This window comes from Pygoscelis adeliae, unplaced genomic scaffold, assembly GCF_000699105.1.
Source record: "Pygoscelis adeliae isolate BGI_AS28 unplaced genomic scaffold, ASM69910v1 Scaffold57, whole genome shotgun sequence".
Classification (NCBI taxonomy): Eukaryota; Metazoa; Chordata; class Aves; order Sphenisciformes; family Spheniscidae; genus Pygoscelis; species Pygoscelis adeliae.
Window position 1 is genome coordinate 18,722,462 of NW_008825615.1, and position 23,457 is coordinate 18,745,918.

A 23,457-nucleotide genomic window follows, 5' to 3' on the forward strand; every position below is an offset into this window, starting at 1 on the left:
TATTTGGAGGAGAAATCCTTGTTTTGCTTTGTATCCTAAAATTTCCTAATTAAACCATGTCATGGCAATAACATGTTCTTGAGTCTTAACTCTCTCAGACACTTTCATTCAATGACCAGACACAGAACGTGGTTCCACAGCCACAAGAACTTTTCACCCAAAAGCAGCATTTTTCATCACTATCCAATGTAATTCCTGGCTGCTTATACTGTACTTAAATATAAACTCACTGTTCATTGGCTCTAAGTACACAAATCTTTCAAAAATCTGTTTATTTAAAATCAAAGTATCTTTTAATATAGTGTGACTATTTCCTTTTCAGAGCTGGCCTGTTTTTTGTCATGACTACTCACAGATATCAATGAGTTGCAAAGGAGGCTTGCAGTCTTTCTTACTTGAGGAATTTGAAACTACAATGAATTGATCCTCATCCTCATCATTATCTGTTGAAACCATCAGGTTCTTAAATAGTCTACAGTACCACACCCTCAACCCCTCCTTCAATAATGAAAACTAAGATAAAGTACAAGAAAGGGAGAAAACCTCTCAAATCTAGCATTAAACATGCTCCTGTGAAAGGTAGAATGCCTAGGTCTAGTCTCTTTTTCAGTGTCTGTTTACCTAGTCAGACAAAGTAAAAAAGGATAAATAGAAGCGGCACTTCCAAATACAGGGAAGACTGGGGATTAGTGCACTGCGCTTGGTGGTCAGAGATACAGGTTCAAATCCCCATGGATGGAGAGGAGCGGGAAGGGGAATGCTGCTCTCCTGTTTCCCAGATGAGTGCTCCAGCCTACTGTATCTGACAGCTTGTAAATTGGCTTCTCATTTCCTCTGCTTTTCATCTGTCTCAAAAATAAAACATTTTTGAATCAAGTGAAGTATTTGTTCACCAGACAAAACAATGGAAGGTCTATGTCACTTAGAGGAGAAAAAAAAATGGAAAAAAGCCCTGAGATTAAATTTATTCTGAAACTGTTCATTTTCCTGTTTTTTCAGTTTGTCTGCTGGAAAAAAAAAAAATAATAAAAAATAAAAAAGCTAGAACAATTATTTCCATATTCTCCACACTTAAGCTCAGAGGCTGTCAGAGACTCAGCACTGGCTTTCAGGCATGACCCCAAACACAAGTTACAGTCTCAATGCTTGTGCCGAACACTTTCATCCAGTTTCTCCAGTGAAGATTTTGCAGAGTGCCATTTCTCCAGGCCACCCCTCATCCAAGCTCCCCTGTCTTCCACAATGCTCCCTGTCCCTCGCATTTGTCCTAGAGACTGGGAGAAGTCACAAGAGAGGAGGGCTGCATCCGGGATGTTTGTATCACCAGTGTTACTTACCATTAGAAGAACTCTTTGCTGGAATCTGGTTAGCAAATTACAAAGGCTCATCTAGGTAAAAAAATGAACTTATATTGAACAGGGAACCTGATCTGAAAAAAACAGTGCTGCAAACACTCAATCATGTATCGTATGACAGATATGCGAGTAATCTCACCAAAGCCCATTCTGTTTGAACATTTCATAAGCATATATTGAAATCTTTGCCTACCAGAACATCACTTCACCCATGGAAGAGTTCTGTTGTTCATTTTGGATAGAGGAGAATCAAAGACATCATTATCTTAAGTGATTGAATTGCATAGATGTCTTTTGGTACCAGTTTAAGCTTGCATCTTGACCTGTATTGTAAAGAGTAAAATTAATGTCGCAAGTGCCACCCAGTGACTGTGATTAACCATAATTTGCATTCTTTATTGAAAGTCGATAGTCTGCATGCTACCAGCTGTGAAATTGTGCAATAAGCAATAATTATACAGTGAAAGACAGTAAACAGAACTAGTTAGGTGTGATTCGGAGCAGTGAGTAGCAAAGGTGACTTTTAAAGTTTTATTAGCACAAAGCAAGAAAAACAAAATACAACCATGTGACCTATGCTTCAATGAGTAAACAGTGAACATTTGTAAAAGTCTACTAAAGATAAAGTCACACTATAAAACAATAGTATCACGACTAAATAGAGACTATTCACTAGACTTACAGGATCAGAGCCTTCAAAGCCAAAGGAACTGTGTGTGTAACAAAGCAGGAACCATCTCCGAATATGTATCTAACTGCAGTTCACTACCTTTACTGATGGGACATTTGTTCTCAGAGGGTGATTGGGTTGTTCTGTTTTTTTGCAGAGGGTTGGGGAGGGTGGAAATGGAGGTTTACTGTAGGTTTGTGCAACTTTCCTTTGCATATGGGGACTTCTGGCAGGCATTTGGCTTTTTGCTATTTGCAAGTCCCACCCTATTACATGTATTCAAAATGAGATTATTGCAGATGTGTACAGCACCATAGCACTGCTACCTCCCTAAAGCAAACTTCTAAAAGCTCAGTTTCCCTTTGGAAATTACCAATTAGTTATTTGTGGGAATATCTCAACTACAGCTCATGTATTCTATTTTGTTTGTCAAACATAGTGTCAAGTTTTACTTATTGGATTTTGCCTTGCCCTCAGGTTTGAGGACTTCTTCTGATGGTGGTATTCGCCTGGGTTTAGCAAGCTGGCCAGGCTTAATTTCAGGCATTGTTTCACCATGTTTGTACACACTTACAGTGACATCCACTGTTTCCCCACCATACTTGTTCTTGACATGGATGCTATATTTGCCTGAGTCTTCTGAGGTCACTCCCTTAATTGTTAAACTGGCATATTTCCCTTGTTCCAGTGAAAATGCATAGTGCTCATTAAGTTCAAAGGCCTTGTCATTCTTGAACCAAACCACTTCAGGGTCAGGATTTCCAAATACAGTACAGGTCAGATTCAGCGTCTGAGGGAGGAAAAAAGAAGTAATTTTGAGGATCAGTCAGATTTGTTTAACCAGAATATTCTCAGTATTGCTTTCAGGCACTTCTCATTCCTAGTTAATTAAAGAAAGATAGGTATCATGTTCTTGAGGACTGAAAAGCAGAGTTCCTAATTTTTTTTTTCTTTGATTCAGTCTTTCCACCATCTTACCAGTGACTGCGATGCAGTAATAGCCTCAGAGTAACAGTGTCTGAAGATGGTAAGTTGGACTGTCATTGCAGTCCTGCCTGCAGGAGATTCCTGACAACCCATTACTCTGACATGAGGTTCAGGCAATGATAGGTTTAAAAACATCCTTGAAGTTTCCCTGTACACAGCAGGGAGGAGAACTGAGCAAATCTTTTCTGACCAAGGCCTCCTGAGGTTATTGCTTGAGATGATTAAAAAAAAAAAATGCTTAAAAATAGAGTACATAACATGAATCATTGGACATTGATTCCCAGTGCTGCTGACTAGTAAAATGGAAATATTTCATGAAGAATAACTAATACATAAATGTTGTAAAAATGTTACACGCATGTACAGCATATTCAGAGAATAGCCGAAATGACCTAGTAGGTCATCCTGGCAGTTCAGGTATTTTCCAAGGACTGAACTGAGATTGAAGAAGCCCATAAAATTTTCATGGTCGTTCTTCCAAATTTTTATATAGTTACTGCTGAACACCATTTTGACCACCATATGTATATGTATGTAAACTTTATGTATTTAGGTACAGTGATGACAGATTAAATGAAAGAATCATTGGAGAAGTTGCATTGATTAGTGCCTACTTTGTCCACCTTTTCTTGAAACTCATTCCATCCAAAATTATGCCCTAGATAATTAAGTCACCTTAAGAATTTCACATATGCACCATTGTGTTAGGGAAAAAAAAGAAAGAAAGAAAAAAAAAAAAAAGAACAACCCAAAAATGATCGTTTCTACCACAATGTTTCCTTATATTCCCTTGCCTCCATATTTCCTTTCACGTTTCGCCAAATCCTGACCCAGAGGGAGCAGAGAAAGTCCATCTGTGTGCACACGTGCATGTTTTTGTGCAATATTTTTCTTGAATGGTGATGACTGAATAGGCGTGATATAACTCAGAGAAAAAAAAAAAAAACAGGAAGAAATTTTAAGTGATCAAAAGTGCCGTACATTCACAAACATAAGCAGTCTTGCATACTATATACCTCCAAAGTCAGAGGGGAATGTTGAAGAAAGATTTACATGCTCTGGGTACAAGCTAGTGGCAACCTAAGTGTGTGAGTACTCTTAAAGAAGTGATATCATGTCAGATGTAAAGTTAACTAATAGCCTATAGGAACTAGTCTTACTATAAAATATTTAAAGGAGTAATGATGCAAACATGAAAATAAAATTTTGGGAAAACAAACTAATGTCTAATAGCATGAGTTTGAATCTTACTGTCCTTTCTGTAACTCAGGCAACATTTCATGACTATTGCCCTCAAAAGTGACCTCATTTAAGAGGAATTAATAATTAATTCATAATAATTAATCAAATCTTAATAAGTTAATATTAAAAACTTACCAGAGAACAGATATATTCCACAGTCATTTTAGATCATTTGGGCCTGTTCTAATTTATTAAATTATAGATGTGACCTAAAATCATTTATACTCTCTTAAGAAGCACTAGTAAAGCTTTGTCTTTTGTCCATATATTTGTTTAGTTATACCATGCCATTGCATGAGAAAAACTCTCCGCTCTTTTTTTTTTTTTTTGTACAGTTACTTCTCACACTTGTACTTATACAACTCTTGCATGGTACCTGTTCATATTTAATTAGAGGTGATTTTAAAGTTTTACTTCCTTGTGATCCATTTTGTTTTGCCTGATTTCAGGAATCAGAAGTTTTCTCTTCACACATTCAGTTATTTAATCCTCACAAGATTAGGTCTCCTTTGAAGCTTTTTACTTCTGGAAATGCGCTATGTAGTATTTCCTTAATTTAAGGTTGTAGTTTTCAGGGCATGATTGTATGAGGAAACTGCAGCTAGTCTGTGCATGCAGTCAGGGGTGACTTCACCGAGCTCTTTCCTTACAGTTAGACTGTTTTTAAGATGTTGGTCGTAGAGTGGCTTACACCTAACCTCCTAAAAGACTAGCTTTCTTGCTGTGAGGTGCCTCTGTCTACCACAATAAAAAGGCACCTCGTGAACACCCATTAGAGACAAAGGAAGGAATGGGCCAAGAGGAAAATCATCTCTGTCTCATCCAGAGTTGAGCAGCTTTCAGCATCCACAGCAAGGACCACATGTTCCCCCGTCTTTCTAGAGAGACTGCTCCTGGATATCCAGAAAATGTCCAAGTACACAGAAAGTTGGAAGAGTTGTGTACAACCTCTTACTCCGGCAATAAGAAAGACAGTTTCCACACAGAGCAACACAGCTGTAGTCTCTGAAGAGGCACTTCATACAACAGATGTAAACAGCCTGACCAACATGCTCTTGATAGTCAGCAGATGGTAAGAGTCACATTGGCTCATGAGCTGATCTGCTATGGTCAGTTGGAATGAAAGTCCATCTAGCTCTTTTAGAGGTCAAAAGCAACTGCTTAAGAAAGTGTACAAAAATACAGAGGATGAATAGTGTGATCCTATTCCCAGTATACCTGGGAATATAAAGCATATAAATGCATATAAATGCTTTCCACAATTTAGTGGCTTTTAAACTGGTTATAAGCACAAGTTGTATCGAGAACATTGTATTCAATGGCCCCTGCTGGACTTCCTTTCATGATATTGCCTATTTTCTTTTTTGGACCCAAATCTGTTTTCACCTAAGGTACTAAGGCACAAATTAATTATGAACCACTTGAAAAAATACTTCCTTTTGATTCTTTAAAGCCTGTAATGACCATGTAATTAGGCACTTCCTAGTTCTTGTGCTGTGAGAAGTGTTGGATAATCATTTCCAAGTACCTCCTCTGCATCATGCACAATGCTGCAGACTTCTTTTTTTTTTTTTTTTACCCTGTTCTCTTTCAGTAATTTTTCTTCCCAGACTGAAGACCTAGTTTCTCCCCATAGGGAAGGACAGGGCACCCAATAGAAGAAGACTTGCTTCAGGAGAAAGAGACAAGAACTTGCTGTCTGTGTTGGAAGGATGAAAAGAGTTTGTCTTTCCTTGACTGAAGGCTTGGGTGTCTGGAGTCTGGAACTCACCCCCAGGATGGAGAGACCGAGCTCCAGTACTTCCTCGCACCTGTAAGGACTAACAGCAGCTCAGACTAATAGTCTTCTCCTTCCATCTTAGTATCCAGAGAGTTTGGGCTGAGGTTGCATGAGATCCTGGTCCACCGTGACAAAAATCCCAGTGAGGGACACCAGTCTGGCAGCATCATGAAATTTCATCCCCCAAGCTGACCTAGGAAGGGACTTTGTGAAGATTTACCAATTTTTACTTTGTATCTGGGCGTTTAGTTATTATTGATGTCAAAAAATACATGTATTCACTGGCCTTCAATCTCCTGTAATTATATATCATAATGGGGCTATCTGCCAATATATAGGAAGGGGGTTCAGTTTAGCCCTTGGCCCAGGTAGGTTCTTTACCCTTCTTTACTCTTACCAGCCATAACAGTCTATGTCTGGCATGCTGGAGAATGGGACTTAATTTTTTTTTCTGTTATATTGGCTCTCAGAGAGTGGCTGCTTCCTTCTGCCTCTTCAGTTTCTTCTACAGGGCAGGAGTGGACTCTCCCCTTGAATTGCTCTGCTCAGTACACACAGCTGAAAGCCAGCCCAGATTTGAGTATGCAGTTAACTCAGAGCCTCTACATAACCAGGACAAGACCAGCTCCTCTTGAGGCTGACCTTGCTTGCGTAAGATCTGAACCAGTCTGTGCCTCCTCTGACTGTAGAGTCAGCTTATAGTATCTGTGCTCACTTAGACGTTGCACTTGTCTCAATTAAATGACTACCATTAGGTGGTCTAAATTATCCTTCTGCATTCAGCTTCTTCGAAATCATCTGCTTTCTCTCCCCTTTTGCTGTCAACGCAAACCTCTCACCAGTCAGCATGACTCATTGACAAAAACTGTCCTTACCTTCCCATCCATTATAGTAACGACGTCAGGCAAACCACCAATGACTTTACCACGATCTAGGAGTTAAAGAAAAATATATGGACCGTGTGAAGTTTAGACCTCAAAATTACTCATTTCTTAATGATTTTGTAACTTGGTGCCGTATTAGTGACAACTTTTGTTTGGACTTAATCTTAAAAAAAACCTGTAGTCCCTGGTTAATTAAATGTAAAGTAATACAATTTTTGTGATACTTTGGGTTATTTCTTTCTGATGTATTTTATGGTCCCCTCAGATTTTTTATCAGAGATTGTGCTATAGCATTCTAAACTGATACATATAAAAACCTTGAAGCTACTGCTGAGCTTGACAGTTTGTGCTTTGGGCACAGAGCAAAGCAAGGAGGACGCTTTTACCATCTTGTTGGTATCTAAGATCTAAGGAAAATTTGTTCTGCCACTCTCTCTGTGGGCAGAAGCATCTTGTCATTACCAGGGGAATTGATATCAAAGTACCAGAACTCCTGCAGCCCCTAACAGTAACAACCTTCCCCACTGTCTGTGTCTCAGCAAGCACTGCGCAACAGGCATTAGCAGGTAATTTTTTACTTAATAGGTAGATTATTCAGTATTATTCAATATTCAGTATCATCAGCAGCTTTCAGAGTCAACACCTCCTCATATGACACCTAGAAGCTCACACCTCACAAAACCTCTGCAGACAAAAGATACAGTGGAGACTTGCAAAATATGTAAAAATTTTAGTGGGTTTCCACTGGAATTAAAAAAAATAAATTCACAAATCACTATTATTATTGCAGTATTATGTGCTAACAGGGGATTTCTGCAGCCACAGAACTCTGAAAGCTATGGCAGCATATAATGATGGATGCCTTAAAGGGAACACTAGACTACATTGTAGAACACCTTTGATAAAATGCAAAATAAACTTACTTTTTTCAGCAAAAGCAGCTGCCCTAAAGTTGTTGAGGAAGAGAGGAAGAGAAATATATAATGTTATTAATGAAACTATTACTAAAATATTTTTTCTGTAAGTTAAGACACTTGTTACAGCATTAAAATGCAGAAGATGTAGCACTTACTTGAGTCGCTGGAATTCTGTATATGCATCATCAAAAGCTGTAACAAAACAGTTGAGATAGTTATTGTCCATGAACATAACCTGCACTTGGGGCTCAATATAAACATTTAAACACAAACCCATGTTAAAGCTCTTTTAAAGCCCATACAGGGCTACACTAGCAAAATGGGAAACCAGACCCCTGAAACCCAGTGCCCCTGGTGGTGAAAACAGATATAAGACTAAAAAGATCATAAGAGTTATGCAACTGGTTCTGACCAAAGGCTTTCTGATTTTACTGTCATTCTGATTATAGCCAGTTAATTCTGTTTAATTTGTGAAAAATCACCATGTAAGTCTGGTCTTATAAATATACCTTGCCCAGACAGATCAAGTGTGCGTTTGTAGGATTCCTTGTCACCAAAGATTTCAAAGGTGTAGTTCCCCTTATCCTTTTCAGTGGGTTCACCTATCTGCAGCCAGGCAACATCCTCTCCACCTCCAATCTTCATCTTTTCACCAGAAGAAATCTTAGATTCCCTGGAAAAAATGAATAGAAATGAGTTTGAACATTGTTTTCATGTATATTCTCCATAGGAGATCATCTATAAAAGTTTACAAAGGATAACACACTATTCCTAAATTACAGATAAATTGCAACTAATGGGACCAATTTCCCAGGAGATTCTTTTCTTGCTAGTGAGGGTATGAAACACTTTGGAACCATTGACTTGAGTTTTCATCCCAGAGATTAATTTGTTCACCGTTTTCTCATTCATCTGTGTTTATATCTATATGTGCACATATATGTCTGTATGCAAAAATGGTGCATGACTTTAGAGTTCTGTACACTTCATACACACTACCATAGAATACATCAGAATAGTAAACTAGAGGCAAATAACCTTTTCTGATGAGGAAAAAAATCTTTACCTTTCATTAACTTCCAAAACCGATTACGAAAACAATAAAAGATTTGCCTAGAATTTATTGTTCTTGCATCAAGTCAAAATACACCTTTGTTTTTTTTAAGAACAAGACAAGAAGCAAATTTCCTAACTGCAGATAATTAATAAACAAGTCTTTAAAAAACAGTAGCATTCTATTGACTTATCATCACTTCCTAAGCTAAGAATATAAGAAATGCCCTACAGATTCAGATCAGTGGTTCTTCTGGTCCATAATCTGTCCTGAAGAGTGGGAGAAGAAGCAGCTATTTAGGGAGAGCATGCAAACCAGACCACTTTCAATGGTTTGCAGAGAAGTTTCCTCTTTCACTCATTAACTAAAGAAATCTTTCTTTATATTCTTCCTGCCCAAGCATCTTTATCTGGAATTTTTAATAGATGAAGTCAGCATTAGCTTCTCTTTGATCAGTTAATTTATTTGCTCAGGCAGGTCTGATTTTGCTTCATAGCTAGAGAGTTACTTTGATGGGGAAAAGGAATTTTTACTATTTCCCTTTCTGTAAGATGACTATATTGAGTTCAGCATACCAAATTGGATACCTGGATAGAAACTACTATATATTAGAAAATACTACATATAATATTCCCCACTGTGCCATGCGTGGATGATGCATGCTGGCTTTAGGACTTGTATTATGTTCCCTGCTATGCACTATAGTGCATAATTCAAAGCTAGCTAGAAATTTGCATGGCATGTTTCATGACGTGCAGACAACAGTAAAAAAACCACGGATTGTTTAGCCTTTCATTTTTTCCAGGAAAAAAAATTGCTAGAACTCCATTTAAAAGAGCCAGGAGGTTTGGAGAGGCTGGGCGAGGTTGGTTGGTTTGTTTGTTTGTTTTAGTCTTTGTTTTAGCTTTAACAACTCTGCCTTCTGATCATTGTATTCATGGAAGAATTGAAATTTTATTTGTTCAAAATCTGGGTTCAATCATCTTTAAGACAATCAATGTGTAAGACATTATAAAATCTGAAATATTAGGAGGGTGGGAGGTGTCTGTATGAAAATATAAATATGCACGGTGATATTTCCATATTAGCCATGTAGCATTCTCTTGTTTTATATTTCTGTGAACTGGATGGTGGAATGGACTTTTAAAACTCAAGCAGATATAGTAAAAGGCAAAGGCAAAAAAATATTTTTCTTTTCCTTTCCATCATATTAATATCACATTTACTGCAAGAAGGAGCAGAACTTACTGAATACAAGGCTTGAGTTATGACTACAGCTGCACACCCTTGCAGAAGCCTGCTCGAGCTCCCTGAATCTGATGATCACTGACACTTTTTTTGTGTTCCTGTCTTCATAGAAATCAAGGGCTGGACAGCATTGCAAAACTAGGACAACACGCTGATAAACCAGTCTTTTCCTGCCCAAATCAGATCAATTCACCTTGTGTCATCTTTGTAGGCCATCAAGGAATGGGAAAGTTGAAACCACTCGAAGAGTTTCAAAATCCTTCCATACCCTACCTGTGGTTTCAAACAAATGAGGGCCTGACATAGCAAGCATTTGAACACACATTTAACTGTACATACACAGATGAATAAAGAGTGCCTCCAAAGTCAAAGATTAATGTAACATGAGGGTGGAAAACTATTGGGAATTGTAAAGCTAATTTCTGGTCATATTCTCAGCTCTGAGGGCTATTCTCAAAGTATTCTGTGCCTCACTGAATATCTATTCAAAGAAGAGGAACAGAATTAAAATATTTTGGGTTGCTTAAGACTGTATCAGTTCGGAAAAAAAACAAATTCTTTTCTTAATACAGGCTTTTATTAAACTGTGAGAGCAGATCCTTGATATTCACCTAGTACTGGAGGAGAATTTCATCCATTTAAAGAAAAGGGCAGCCCTGAATAGAAAACTATGCTCGGATATTTTGTTATCTTTGAACCAAGCAGATAATATAGTGGAAGACAGTCTTGTGTTGAATAAGAGACTGATATACTGTAGATTCTTTTTTCCTGGCTGTTACAGCCCTCCTGATAGGTGTTGGACAAGTCTGTTAAAATTTATTTTACTGTACGTACTAGCTATGTGAAAAGAGAATATGAAGTGCTGGAAAGAGAAATTCATTAATATGGTCCAGTTACTAAATGAATACCACAGAACAGTAAATAGTAAATCATTAAGATGGCATTTTTTCTGAAATAAAACAGAATGTAGGCACCATCTTGAAAAAATATTCTCATCCACCTGTGAGACCAGTTGACTTTCATTTCTTCATTGTAGTACTTCAAGAAACACTGGAGTCTTATTCCTTCCTCAGTGCAAAGGATCTTCAGTGGAGAGGCTGACTTACCTATGTAGAATAGAATATATGCAGATCAAACAGGACAGTGGAATGAACAGGAAACAATCAGATGGACTACTTGTACTGTCAGGACAAAAAAAAATTCAAGATCTGGGCCATGATTCTCAACTACCACAAAGAGAAAATGGTTCATGCCTCTCAAAGGAGATCTGCTGATTTATATCAGGTGAAAGCTCAGCATGAGTTTATGGTTTTATTGTCATATACAAGCATTATGACTAGCAAGATCCATTGTGAAACAATAAGTTAGTCATGCCGTGAAACAGTTGTGTCATGATTCTAATTGCACGAAAATTTTATTCTTGTGCAACCCCTGTTCTTTCAGTGGAATGACTCCCAACTTCTTATCGCATACACGATCAGAATCTCATTCTCTCTGTTATTAAGGCTCACTAACTAATGGGAAGTAGGAAGAAAATGATTGCTACAACATTATCACAGTATCTAAACCAAACAAGCCAGGTGGAATACTTTGTTCCCTTTTAATAGTGTCAATTAGCAAGGTCAACTGCCTATTCAGAAACTTAATAATTGTCCATAATAATATAAGCATCATGACTCCCAGAGATTTCCCACTTAAAATAAAAATTGTCTGCCTCAGGCTCAGATGACTTTAACGTTAAAAAATCTACATGAAAAGCCAAGACAGCATTTACTTACCACTGACTCCACTCAATGCCAGAATTATATCATCATACACTGAAGAGAAAAAAAAAAAAAGAGAAAAAAGAAAATGTACCATCAAAATTCAATCAGAATATAGCTTTGTTACATTCAGTTTAATTAAAGTGTTATGGGAAATCTTCACATCCTTAGGCAAAGAAAACCATTCAAATTGCAACAGGTGTATGGGACTAATTGGAGACTGTGTACAGGATATGAATTCTGTGCTGTGCCATTGAGTATCTCCACTGCGTGTGGAGTCATCTGTCTGCTGTCACGTCTTTGTCTTTGTATCCCTCAGGCCAGAAACAATAAAAGGTCATTAAAACAGGATAGTTCACATTCAAAAGAGAGTGCAGGGGAAAAAAAATTATCACATTCTAGGTGAAAACAGTTTTCACCTGCTCCCTGTAGGATGGCATTTGACGAACGTAAACCCCTTCAACAGCAAGTGAAAGAAACCAGGTATCATATCAAGCTTTTGAATTAACGCAGAGCTGATGGGTTTGCAGAAGGGAAGAACCCTGGAGACAAGGGCAGAAGAGTGGGGAACTCTTTCATAGCAGAAGAATCCTATTCAGTGTCACTGTGTAAGATGGAAAGAGAAAGAAAGAAGCACCATAGTCTGAAGAATGCATATTCAAGACTGAAGAATGTATATTCAAGGCTGAAGAATTTTTATGAATAAAGAAGACAGTAAATGCATGAAGTTCAGAAAATACTACTTGTATATTTGGTCTGTATTGATCTGTATCTGCACATTTTTTGTCTCTGCTAAAATAAATCATGATGCTATTCTGTAACCCTCTGCAAACTCCAGTATGCTTCTACTGGCATGTCGACAAGAGGACATGAATTACATGCTATATATACATTACATTACAGACATCTGGGGAAGTGGGGTTATATTGCCTATACTGCCTAAATGAGATGTTTTTCTGAAAGAATAGTGGACAGAGTTTATGCAGAGGAAAAATGCATGAGAGACTATCAAGTGATGACACAGCCTTCTGAGATAAACCACAGCTTAAGAACTCAGTCTAATACTCATCTTTTCCTCTTACTTCAGCTACTTCCCCAACCTGCTGAAAAAAAAATGTTAAGATCTGTGGTGAACTGAGTTGATTTTTGAATGTGTCTTTCTCCCTCTATTAGGATCCAGCAGAAAATATTCATTATTTAAGTCAAATGACTACAAGCAGGTGGGATGAATCCATGTCCACTTTGGCCTAGTTGGTGGGACCTCAGTGGAGAAGCCCAGGGAAGCTCTCTCTACCAAAGTTGAGTAAAATTCATTTAAGATGGCAATAGATCAGTCTTTGCTATAGACTCAGAAGTAAACAATTTTTTTTTTACTGAACAAATTTAAATATACATAAAATTACAGCAGCTCACTGTGATATCTGAAAACATACGAAACCTTATTTAAATGGCTATCATCAGTGCATTTTAGACTAGATTCTCTTACCCTTATTTGCATTTATCTTCATTTGAATGCCAATGAATATTGAGCTCAAACTAGCCTGCCCCATACAATACACAGTCTTCCAGGGCCCCATTCATGCTAAATTTCTCTGTTTATGTTTCAAAGCTAAATCCACCATTTAGGAGACCCAGTGTTTGGTTTAACACTGCAGTTCTTGTGGTTTCACTGACTGACATTTTCAAAGCTTCCTGGACCCACAGAATTAGACACTGTGTATTCTCAAAATAGGCATTTCACTGTCTACATCTCCAGCACAGCACAGTCTTGCTATACCTGAAGTACAGTCGCTGGAAGGACCCCTGACCATAAGATGGAGAACTATGGTACCTTTTGTTCATTCCAGGGGTCAGGATACTGCTTACTTGAAAATCCATAGACTAAGGCAATGGTATCTGTGTATATATCAAAGGACAGGAAGGGAGGAGATGGCTAATAAGTATGTATTGGATAGTGTGGGACCCGAGCATGACGTAAATGGTATGGAATAAGGGGTGGAGATTGTACTGGTTTTGACTGGGATAGAGATAATTCTCTTCACAACTGCTTGTATGCTGCTATATTTTGGATTTGTGACTGAAAATAGTGTTGATAATACAGGGATGATTTAGCTATTACCAAGCAGTGCTTGCACAGTGTGAAGGCCTTTTATTTCTGTTCCTCAGACTGCCCCACCAGCAAGTAGGCTGGGGGAGCACAAGAAGCTGGGAGGGGACACAGCTGGGACAGCTGACCCCAACTGACAAAAGGGATATCCCATACCTTATGACGTCATGCTCAGGAATAAAAGCTGGGGGAAGAAAGAAGGAACATTTGGAGTGATGGCATTTGTCTGCTCAAGTACCCATTACGCATGATGGAGCCCTGCTTTCCTGGGGATGGCTGAACACCTGCCTGCCCATGGGAAGTAGTGAATGAATTCCTTGTTTTGCTTTGCTTGCGTGCGCAGCTTTTGCTTTACCTATTAAACTGTCTTTATCTCAGCCCACGAGTTTTCTCACTTTTCCCCTTCCAATTCCCTTCCACATCCCACTGAGGGGAAGTGAGCAAGCGACTGTGTGGGGCTGAGCTACCTACCGAGGTTAACCCACAAAACAGCTTTACGATTTTACAATCAAAATAACTCTCAGTCCCCACTGAGAGTCCCACTTCAACATATTCAGCACTTTGAACATCTTGGTGCGTTAGGGTTTTTTGTAGACATTAAAACTTAAAAAATTTGAGAGAGAGCTGTCTACAAAAGATCTCACATAAAAGGGGGTGTCTGTCTGATCAGAAACTTACTTCATTTCTTGCCTGTCAGGGTGCTAGAGATTAATCATTACAATGCCCAGTGTCACCCCTCCTAAACTAGTGATCTGCTCTTCAGGCCTTTATAATGTAAGAAGGGAATTGAAATACAAAGGACCCCAAAAATGTTCGCTAACTTGCCATTTGCAAGGATAGATCTTTGACACCTCTTGAGAACATGTGGAGATCATAATTTCAATATAGTAAACTGAATGTTACCTTTTCCTGATAATTCAAGAGCAGATACATCATGACCTCTATCATCTGATAGTGTCGCCTTATAAACTCCTTCATCTTTGCGAGACAGCTACAAGGAAAGCACAAGATGTTTACTGATAAACTTGATAATAGTACAACATTTGTTCAACCCCAGCATGATTTTCTAAATCAAACAACGTACATTGTACCGCATTCTGGTTAAATAATCTTACCAGAGATCAGATAGAAACTATCAATGGCTTGTGCATGATTTTTTATGGAGCTGTAGTTAGTCCTTAAGCCTAAAACATATTCTGATTTCAGTTCAATTGCCTTGAGAAATTGTGTTTTTTCTCTTGTTCCAAAAAGACAAAAAAGATTGATCCTGGTCAGTAGAAATTACAAGTAGCATAGTAAGAGGTAACAGAGGGTAACTTCAACCCACACAAACTTTAGAAATGCAATTTTTCTTCAACCGAAACTATTACTTTTTTTAATCAATCTATGTAAAACATAACAACAGATCTATACCCTGTACCTGTCCAAATATCAACTCAATGGCTTTCATTTAAACAGCATCTGTAGTCAAATTATATCTATGCTAAGTAAATAATGAATTCATTACCCTTGGAGAGCTTACATTCTAAAAACTAACACAGTGATACTGCACTAAAAGCAGTAGGGGTTTTTGGTTTGGGTGTTTACATTTTAATTTATTTTAAAACCTGAAGGAAAATATATAAATAATTATATATGGATTGGAGGTTATTTAATTGAAACTTAGATTTTTATAAGTCCACAAGCGAGTAAATAATAGTAAAAGCATCATATAATTGAATGACAAGTAACAAGAGCAATTCAAGACAAGCAGAAACCACCTTCCCCAAAAAAAGTCTACTCAAGAAAAATGAAGCCACTGGAAAGCCAGTATCCTCTCACAAGTGAAATGAAGGAAGTAAATTAGAAGGATATGAAGCCAATAAATAAAATAAATAAGCCAATTAAATGGAATGCACATTTATGCTGAAAGCAGAAAAACTTGATTTGGGGAAGTTTGGGCACTTGATGAAGACAGCAACTATGCAAGCTAAGGCTTCAGACACAAGTTAGATTATCCTGTTTACATAAAGATAAATCTTAAGAAGCCATATACCTCAAACCTATTTGTTTTAGGCAATAAAACTGAGACACTGTCAGAAATGAGGTGCTTGAACAAATTGAAAAATTAAGGAGCAATAAGAAAGAACGAAATAGAGTTCACCTAAGGATGCTGAAGCAACTTAAGCATGAACTGTCTGAGCTGATAACAAAAATAGATACTCTTTTACTAGCATTAGTTACTCACCAGCTAATTGAAGGGTAGCAAATATGCCTTTTCTTAAAACAGTTCACAGAAATCATGATAGCTGCTTTAGTGCTCTGCCTGGCAAATCTATAGCGTGTCAAGCAGAAGCTGTCATTTCTAATCAGTAGGTGATACTGTACCCTGGGAATACTGAGGTGACATTCTCCCTTCTGCAGATCAGGCACCTCATCAACATCAATCCCAGAACCATCCTTATACCACTTGAAAACAGTCTCCTTCTTTGTGTTTGCAACCTGTACAACAGAAAAGGCACATTTTGCTTTGTCAGGAGGCCATGTCCTGAAGAAAGGTATCGCACTGTAGGTAGTCACACAGGTACTTTCAACATAAGAAGCCAATTTTTTTATAACACATGTCAAACAAAGCTAAGTAAAACAACAATTTCAACCAAGCCCTACTAAGCATATCTTACTCCTACGGTATTTATTTGCAGCACAGAACTGATCAGAAGTATACAGCGTACAGCTTCAGAACCCTGTCAAATCCTTAAAGGCAATCCTGTCAATCTCTTCCCTTAAAGGGTTTTGCACCCATGCTATGTGGTTGCAGTTTGTCTAGAGATATCTGTTAGAAGTATCTTTGAAATTAGAGCTGCTGAACTCTCATTTATCTTTTTGTGTTTGCCATGTGTCTCTAGAGAGGTGTAACACAGAACTTAGGCCCTATCTTAGAGAGTCTTCAGCCAATTTGCAGATTTATCCCAGCTACCTAAGCAATGTCTTTCAGGGCTAAACTGCAGAGAGCAACAGAAATTACTATTCTGAAAGCATTTGAGACTTCAAAATTGCAAGCTGCACCAGAAATCCTTTTTTTCTACTACGTTGTGTCCTATGGGAAGTACAAAGACTTGAGGAACCCTACAAATTGCAGTCTCTCCCAACACAAAGGGGCTTAACAACGCAGTGCAAATGCAGAGAAGTTGCTTGGAAGCCAGAATTTTGCTGTAGTAGCAGCAGCTCATCTAAGCAATGCATAAATAGACTACAGCTATACCTCAAGTACTGCTATAATTTTGAAATATAAATTGTGTATTGGTGATGCTTAAAATATCACTGGATAAATGACCTCAAACTGTGAATTCAAAGAAGCTAAAAGGCCAGCTCTTTTTAGAAACCCTGGCAATATATTTTAGTTTTCTCCATATCAGAAACACTATGGTTTATTTGACATCACTATCCCCATCCCCTTTTAAAAATCACAAAAATGCAATGGTATTTCTGTGCGTAGCCTGAATTCCCAGTCAGGTGGCTTTGGTAGGACAGAGCTGGCAGTACATTTCTCAGCCCCCAAGCAGTTGCTTTAAAAAGCCTCCTTAAAAAAGAACTGAACAAATGGATAGAGGGCAGCCCAGAAGTTAATACAGATCTGCAACAGTTTTCAAGTGGCTTGCTTGGAGGAAAAAACATGCACCAATTTCTAACCCTTTCACATTAGAGAAGTCATTCCATAGATGAACAGCTCTATGAAAGCTCTCTATAAAGGTGACTAGACAAATAGGAGAGCCTCCTATACTAATTCCTGGACATCTCTTTAAAACCTGCTCAAATTAGTCACATATATTGTTGCTTAATAAACAGTGTGGTTGCTATGGATCTCTGACAAAGTATTTGAGATCACAACCTGGCCCAAAGCAATGCCTTGCTTGAGAAAAGTGAGCAGCATTTTACATTTACCAGTAACTACAAAGTGGCTGTTCCTGTAGTCATATGACATGAGTGGCAATTTTATTTGAACAAAGCCTGAAGGAACAAGCCTTTAATGCTTTTCAACAATTTTTCATCAAAGACTGTTAGCACTCAATCTGACAATAAATAGACTGAGTTTCAGACACATGTAATTTGCAGTGCCGAAATTATTTCATGTTGACATTTACTATGAAAAGTTACCTTTTTTGCTGTTTAGCCACACACCAAAAATCTTGCTTTTAACAGACACAGTACAAATAAGGGTCAAAGTTATGCAAGAGCAGGTAGCTTCTGAACACTCTGAAATTTAGAAGTACTTGAAAAGTTATAGTAGATGCTGGCATATGAAGAAAAATAAATACACAATAAAAAGCAAACACCATCAAATTATCATTCAGATGGACAAACGTCCCACTGGCATGCAGGGGCTACAATACCAAGAACAAGGTCATCAATCCTAGCTACTTCAGAATTAAATACTAAGTCAATCAAAAGTCCATCAGGTCCAATCACATAGAAAATAAGTGGTATGTGAGGTAACGTATTACTTTTGATATACTCTTTTATAACACAATCCATATTTGTTCATTATTACTGTTATGGACCTGGATCATACAGTCAGTCCTCTGTCCTACACAAGCATCCGGTTGGCCTGGTTTCCTAACACCCCTATTTCATGCCACGGCCTTTGAGAAAGTCATGGCAAAAAGCCCTCTCTTACAGGTACTTCCTCCACATCATCCCAGGCTCTTTCAAGAGGTCAGAACACCCATGACAATTATTTTTGCACAGGAGCACTAAATAGAGCCTAGAAGAGACCTGGGCCAAGTGCTATGATATGGCCTGGGGAGGCAGAGATTGTTCCTTGGATGTTTTTATCACCACACAACAGCCCAGGGCAGCCACACACTTGAATGTCATGTATCTGAAGTTTGTAGGACAAATCCAGGCTTTATTGTTCAAACTCTTCCTACGTACAAATATCAGTAAGACAGGCATAAAAAAGAGTACCGTGTGAACCTAATGGCCAGTCACATACTAACAGTAACAAACATTATAAGCTCAATGGCATAGTTAAAATGATGAGTGTGCAAACAGCCCACATCCTGGATTTCATTTACATAAAATGTTCTGACCTTATGAACAAAAAGTACACTGGTGAAAAGCATATAATCAGACGCTCAGCCTTTCACAGTTTCAGTGGTATAAACAGGCTTGACAGTCAATGAAAAGAAGGATAATTTCAGATTAATTTGTAGACAATTAACACTAGTATAACTGGTTCAGCAACATTTAATTCCCCATGTGAATGAAAGGATAAGCAGGGTTCATGCCTGAGGCAAATGCACGTCTAGATTATAAAGTACTCCAGCTATGCAGTTCAGTACCAGCAAAGGTACCATGTTAGCTAATGAGTGTTGACCCCTAAAATGGGGGCACACAGAATGGCAGCTTCACCACCCAGGTCAGTTCTTCTGGGAATAAGTTGAGGTTAAAGGTCTCCTAATTAGTGAGCAGAAAAAAAAGAAGGAAAAAAATCCCACAAATGTGCATGTAAATTGCTCGTAATGAATGATTCAAGTTAGTCTAATTAAAAGCCAAAAATTTATTCAAAAGAAGTGGAGAAAATTAATGTGAAAGAGTCCATATTACAGGAAAAGGCAATGAAGAAGAGTTTGATGCCTGTTGAATTTAATTAACTTAGTTATTCAGACCTCTAATTAGTCACTCTAGAAAAGCAACAAAAATGAAAATATATCAGTTTAGAATGGCATATAAAGATGTTAATAGCAGAAAGCACTCTGAATTCTATGCACATTAGCATTAGCTAAGATTGAAAAAGTCATTAGCCAAATATAATAAAAATCATGTTTTATAACTTTAAATCTAGAAGCCTTTGTTGCATATTTGGTTACAGTTGATTAAATAATAGATGCTTTAGTAGAGGAACCTCCAAATCAGAAAATGGTGAGGAAAGAGTTTGAATGCTGGCTTTTTGTGGCTATTTCTTGAGGAAGGAAGAAGGACTGTTAAGGGATGAATATTTTGTTTAAATTATTTTTATGGCTCACAATTATTATAAAGAATTAGATCACCTAACACATTTAGAAATGTCCTGTAATTTTTCTTTGTTTTAATGAAGACTACTGCTGAAGAGTAGTAGTGAGAAATTTTTATTTTAAATATTTCTAAATTAAAAAAAAAAGTTTTCATATGAAACATTTAATTTTAAAAAATCAAAATCTTTCCTCACATTTTCCTACCTCAATTTTTAATCAACACATTCTAACAAATTATTTCAAGCATATTTCCTCACCTTACAAGCAAGTAAAACTTCACATTCCTCTGTAACTTCCCAATACAAAAACTCTGAGAAGTGAGGACCTAAGAAACAAAATTGTCTTAAAGCGTATGTTGTAGAATGAAGAGTATCAGAGAGATCCAGTGAAAGAAAGAAAAAGGATGACGATTATATTATAACATCCTTACACCAGAATGATGAGAGGGAAGTCCTGAACTACCCACACACTAGAACAAAAATCCTGCAGTCAGAACGTGAAACGTTCCATATTTTAAAAAGCCCAAACCCACAAACAAGAGCGAGTGAGCGAGCGGCTGTGTGGTACTCAGTTGCTGACTGAGGTTAAACCACGACAATCATATTGACGCAGGGGTCTACAGTACAGCTTAGAATCCTGAGGCTCATCTCTGTTTGTATGATAAGTCATGTAGTATTCCAAAATGTAAACGGTGAGTGAGACAAATTAGTTTACTAAATATGTTTATGCCTAATTACCAACTAAGCATAGGAAAGAAACAGAGTAGCTACAAACAAGTGTACAAACAATGTATTTAATGCAAAGCCAACTGGAAAATAAACAAATGTATCCAAACACCTAATTAAATGTTCAAAGAAAAATCCCATGCCAGACATTATTTGTCCAAATGATAAAAAGTTAAAAAATGTATTAAACATTACAAGCAGAACAGGAAATATTCCTTTTTCTCACTGAGGTTCCAATCCTGAAAAAATATATACCCTTAAGTAAATTTACTGACATGCATAGCCTTTTTAAAGTTATTGTGGTTACTCATGTCAGTAAATTTATACGTTTTAGTGTCTGCAGGATCAGGGCCCATAATTGCAATATCCAGGCCTGGGAGGTAACAAACTCCCAGACTTTCACTTAAATCATTGAGAACTAAGAGATCTTGTGACTTTATGCTGTAAGTGGTATAATTTCTTTCCTAAACCTATTTAAAAAAAAAATCTCCCCCCCAAAAAATAGAAAATAATAGAATTACTTTGCTTATGTAGAGAATCTTGCCTAAGCTATTTAGAATAAATGCTTTTAATTATTGTTGTTACTTTCATCATAAAAGCCATGTGCTTGCCAAGTGAAAATTACAAACTAGAGCTGAAACCAAATTTTTTAAGGATTTCGCAGCGATAGAATTCTGAATTAGGTATCCAATAGTAATTCTTACTTTCAGCTGCAAGCGATATCGATAACAAGTACATAACAAACTCTGTAACTGTACAACAAATATACATTTGGTTCCTGGAATTTTGCCTGGACAGAAACCACAGGATCAGCTTTTTAATCTTCCTTGTCTGACACTATGCTGTCTACTCTTCTGTCAATTATATTGAAGGTACAATTTGTATGCTTAAAATTAAACGTGCTGAAATGTTTTGTTGGATCAGAGCCTACAGTAGGCACACTTATCATGAATATTGAGCAAAGATAACCTCTTGTAAGGACTCCCACTTTATTTCTCTACTTACTGAAAGTTCTGTCACAACTTGCATGTATCATATGACAATGTCGGAAAATAAGATCCACCAAGGGTTCAGTGTCTCCTCAAACTGGGCAATATACTCACCTTCTAAAGAAATCAATGGAAGTTGGAAGCACTTAGTATTCACCAGGGATGCATCATTAGCTGCAAACTGGGCCTAAAGTCACCAATCTACTCTGTCTTACCTTGCTTTCTGAGAAATTCCTTTCGCTGGAGCTCAGAGTCAGCCAAGACTGCTTTGAATGCTAGATTTTAGAAGAGGTGAATGAAAAATGAGTTAGTTACAAAATTACTCAAAGAATAATTGAAGTTGATTTCTTCATCAGAGTCAAAGTTTCAATGTTTCAGTGAACATACCATCTCCAATGAGAACTAATGAAGACTGGTTCTTGGCCTTTCCATCTTGAATCTGTACTGTGTAGGTACCTTCATTGTCAATTGTAAATCGATCCATCACCATTTCTATAATGCCATTTGAACGGTCACAATTTATTTTATGCCTCTGAAATAAACAAATAATAACTTTAGTATAGTGTAAATTACTTATGATTCCCTATCGAATTAATCATATTTTATATTCCTGCCTCCACACTCAATCTTTTTCATGTCCTTTTAATTGTAAACTATGGAAACAGGCCTGTGCTTTTATTTACTATTGTACAACAAGGTCCCAGTGGTGACAGAAACCTCTGTGTGCCGCTGCATTTGGAATCCTTGAGTCATCATAATACAGGTGGTTTGGATTTAAAAATAATAGTTTATGGCACTATGCATGTTTGAAGAAGAGCCTACACAGCCATCCTTTAGCTGCATTACAGCTTCCAGTTCAACAAGGGGTTTTGCTAGGCTGAAGCACTATTCCTAGCAGAGTCCAGAAATAGCTGGAGGTATTATGTTTGCAGACACAAATGTGGATCTCCAAATAAATCCACCACAACAAATCCAAAAAGTCATCACTACTAAATATCTTTGAGACATATGTGGCAGCTCAATACTGGATCTTATTTTCTCACTAAAAAAGTTTATTTAGGAAGGGTATAATGATTTGCTCATCTAATGCTAGGTATTTTTTTCAAAGAACATTAAAGTGCAAGATCATGAGAACAGTAACTTGTGCAAAACCAACAAAGCTTCTGGGAATTAAGAAGATCAACCAAGCCCAGCAAAAGAGAATTAGAATTCTGTCAGAACATCTAGTTACCTGCTAAAGTGCTTCCAGAATACCCAAAACACCAAATATTGACTTGAATTCAAAGTTAAATATGCTTTTCACTGTTTGTGTCCTTTTCGTATTTGCTTTCTATTAAATATTCCAGAAAGATAAATTATTGGCAAGCATCATCAAGGAAACAGAAAATTGCAAGCAAATATTGGACAATACTTGCAAAATATGTGTTTTGAATTTGCAGGTACTATTTTAGATACAACCATCTTTCACTAAACAATATCATCTTCCATTCAGTGAGTAACAACCATGAGGACTGTGTGTCCCACTAACAGTGATGTTGTTTGAATCTCAACTAACAAATTCCTAAAGCAAAGCAAAAATAGTCCACAGAAGTTATTTGGTGAATACTTTTAGGTAACCAATGCAGCGATGGATATTACACACTAACTGTTTCATTCATGATGGGACAGAAAAGTAAATGACACCATCTAGAAGGAGTTCTATGCGGTAAATTATTATAGACCCAGTTGCTGTTAAAAGGAGAC

At 37.4% G+C, this 23,457-nt stretch overlaps 1 protein-coding gene across 3 annotated transcripts in view; it reads right to left on the reverse strand.

The window, feature by feature from the left end:
• Positions 1-1,726: 1,726 nt before the first annotated feature.
• Positions 1,727-23,457, reverse strand: part of MYOM2 (myomesin 2) — a 91,810-nt gene continuing 70,079 nt past the window's right edge. For all 3 annotated transcript variants that reach the window (XM_009333204.1, XM_009333202.1, XM_009333203.1), the window contains 12 exons: positions 22,102-22,246; positions 21,930-21,989; positions 20,258-20,325; positions 16,375-16,488; positions 14,911-14,998; positions 11,916-11,954; positions 11,138-11,243; positions 8,345-8,508; positions 7,991-8,027; positions 7,842-7,864; positions 6,910-6,965; positions 1,727-2,815 (listed from right to left, as the gene is read on the reverse strand). In XM_009333204.1, coding sequence (XP_009331479.1) covers positions 2,474-2,815; positions 6,910-6,965; positions 7,842-7,864; positions 7,991-8,027; positions 8,345-8,508; positions 11,138-11,243; positions 11,916-11,954; positions 14,911-14,998; positions 16,375-16,488; positions 20,258-20,325; positions 21,930-21,989; positions 22,102-22,246 — 1,242 coding nt within the window. In that variant the 3' untranslated portion in view covers positions 1,727-2,473. The remainder of the gene's footprint in view (positions 2,816-6,909; positions 6,966-7,841; positions 7,865-7,990; positions 8,028-8,344; positions 8,509-11,137; positions 11,244-11,915; positions 11,955-14,910; positions 14,999-16,374; positions 16,489-20,257; positions 20,326-21,929; positions 21,990-22,101; positions 22,247-23,457) is intronic.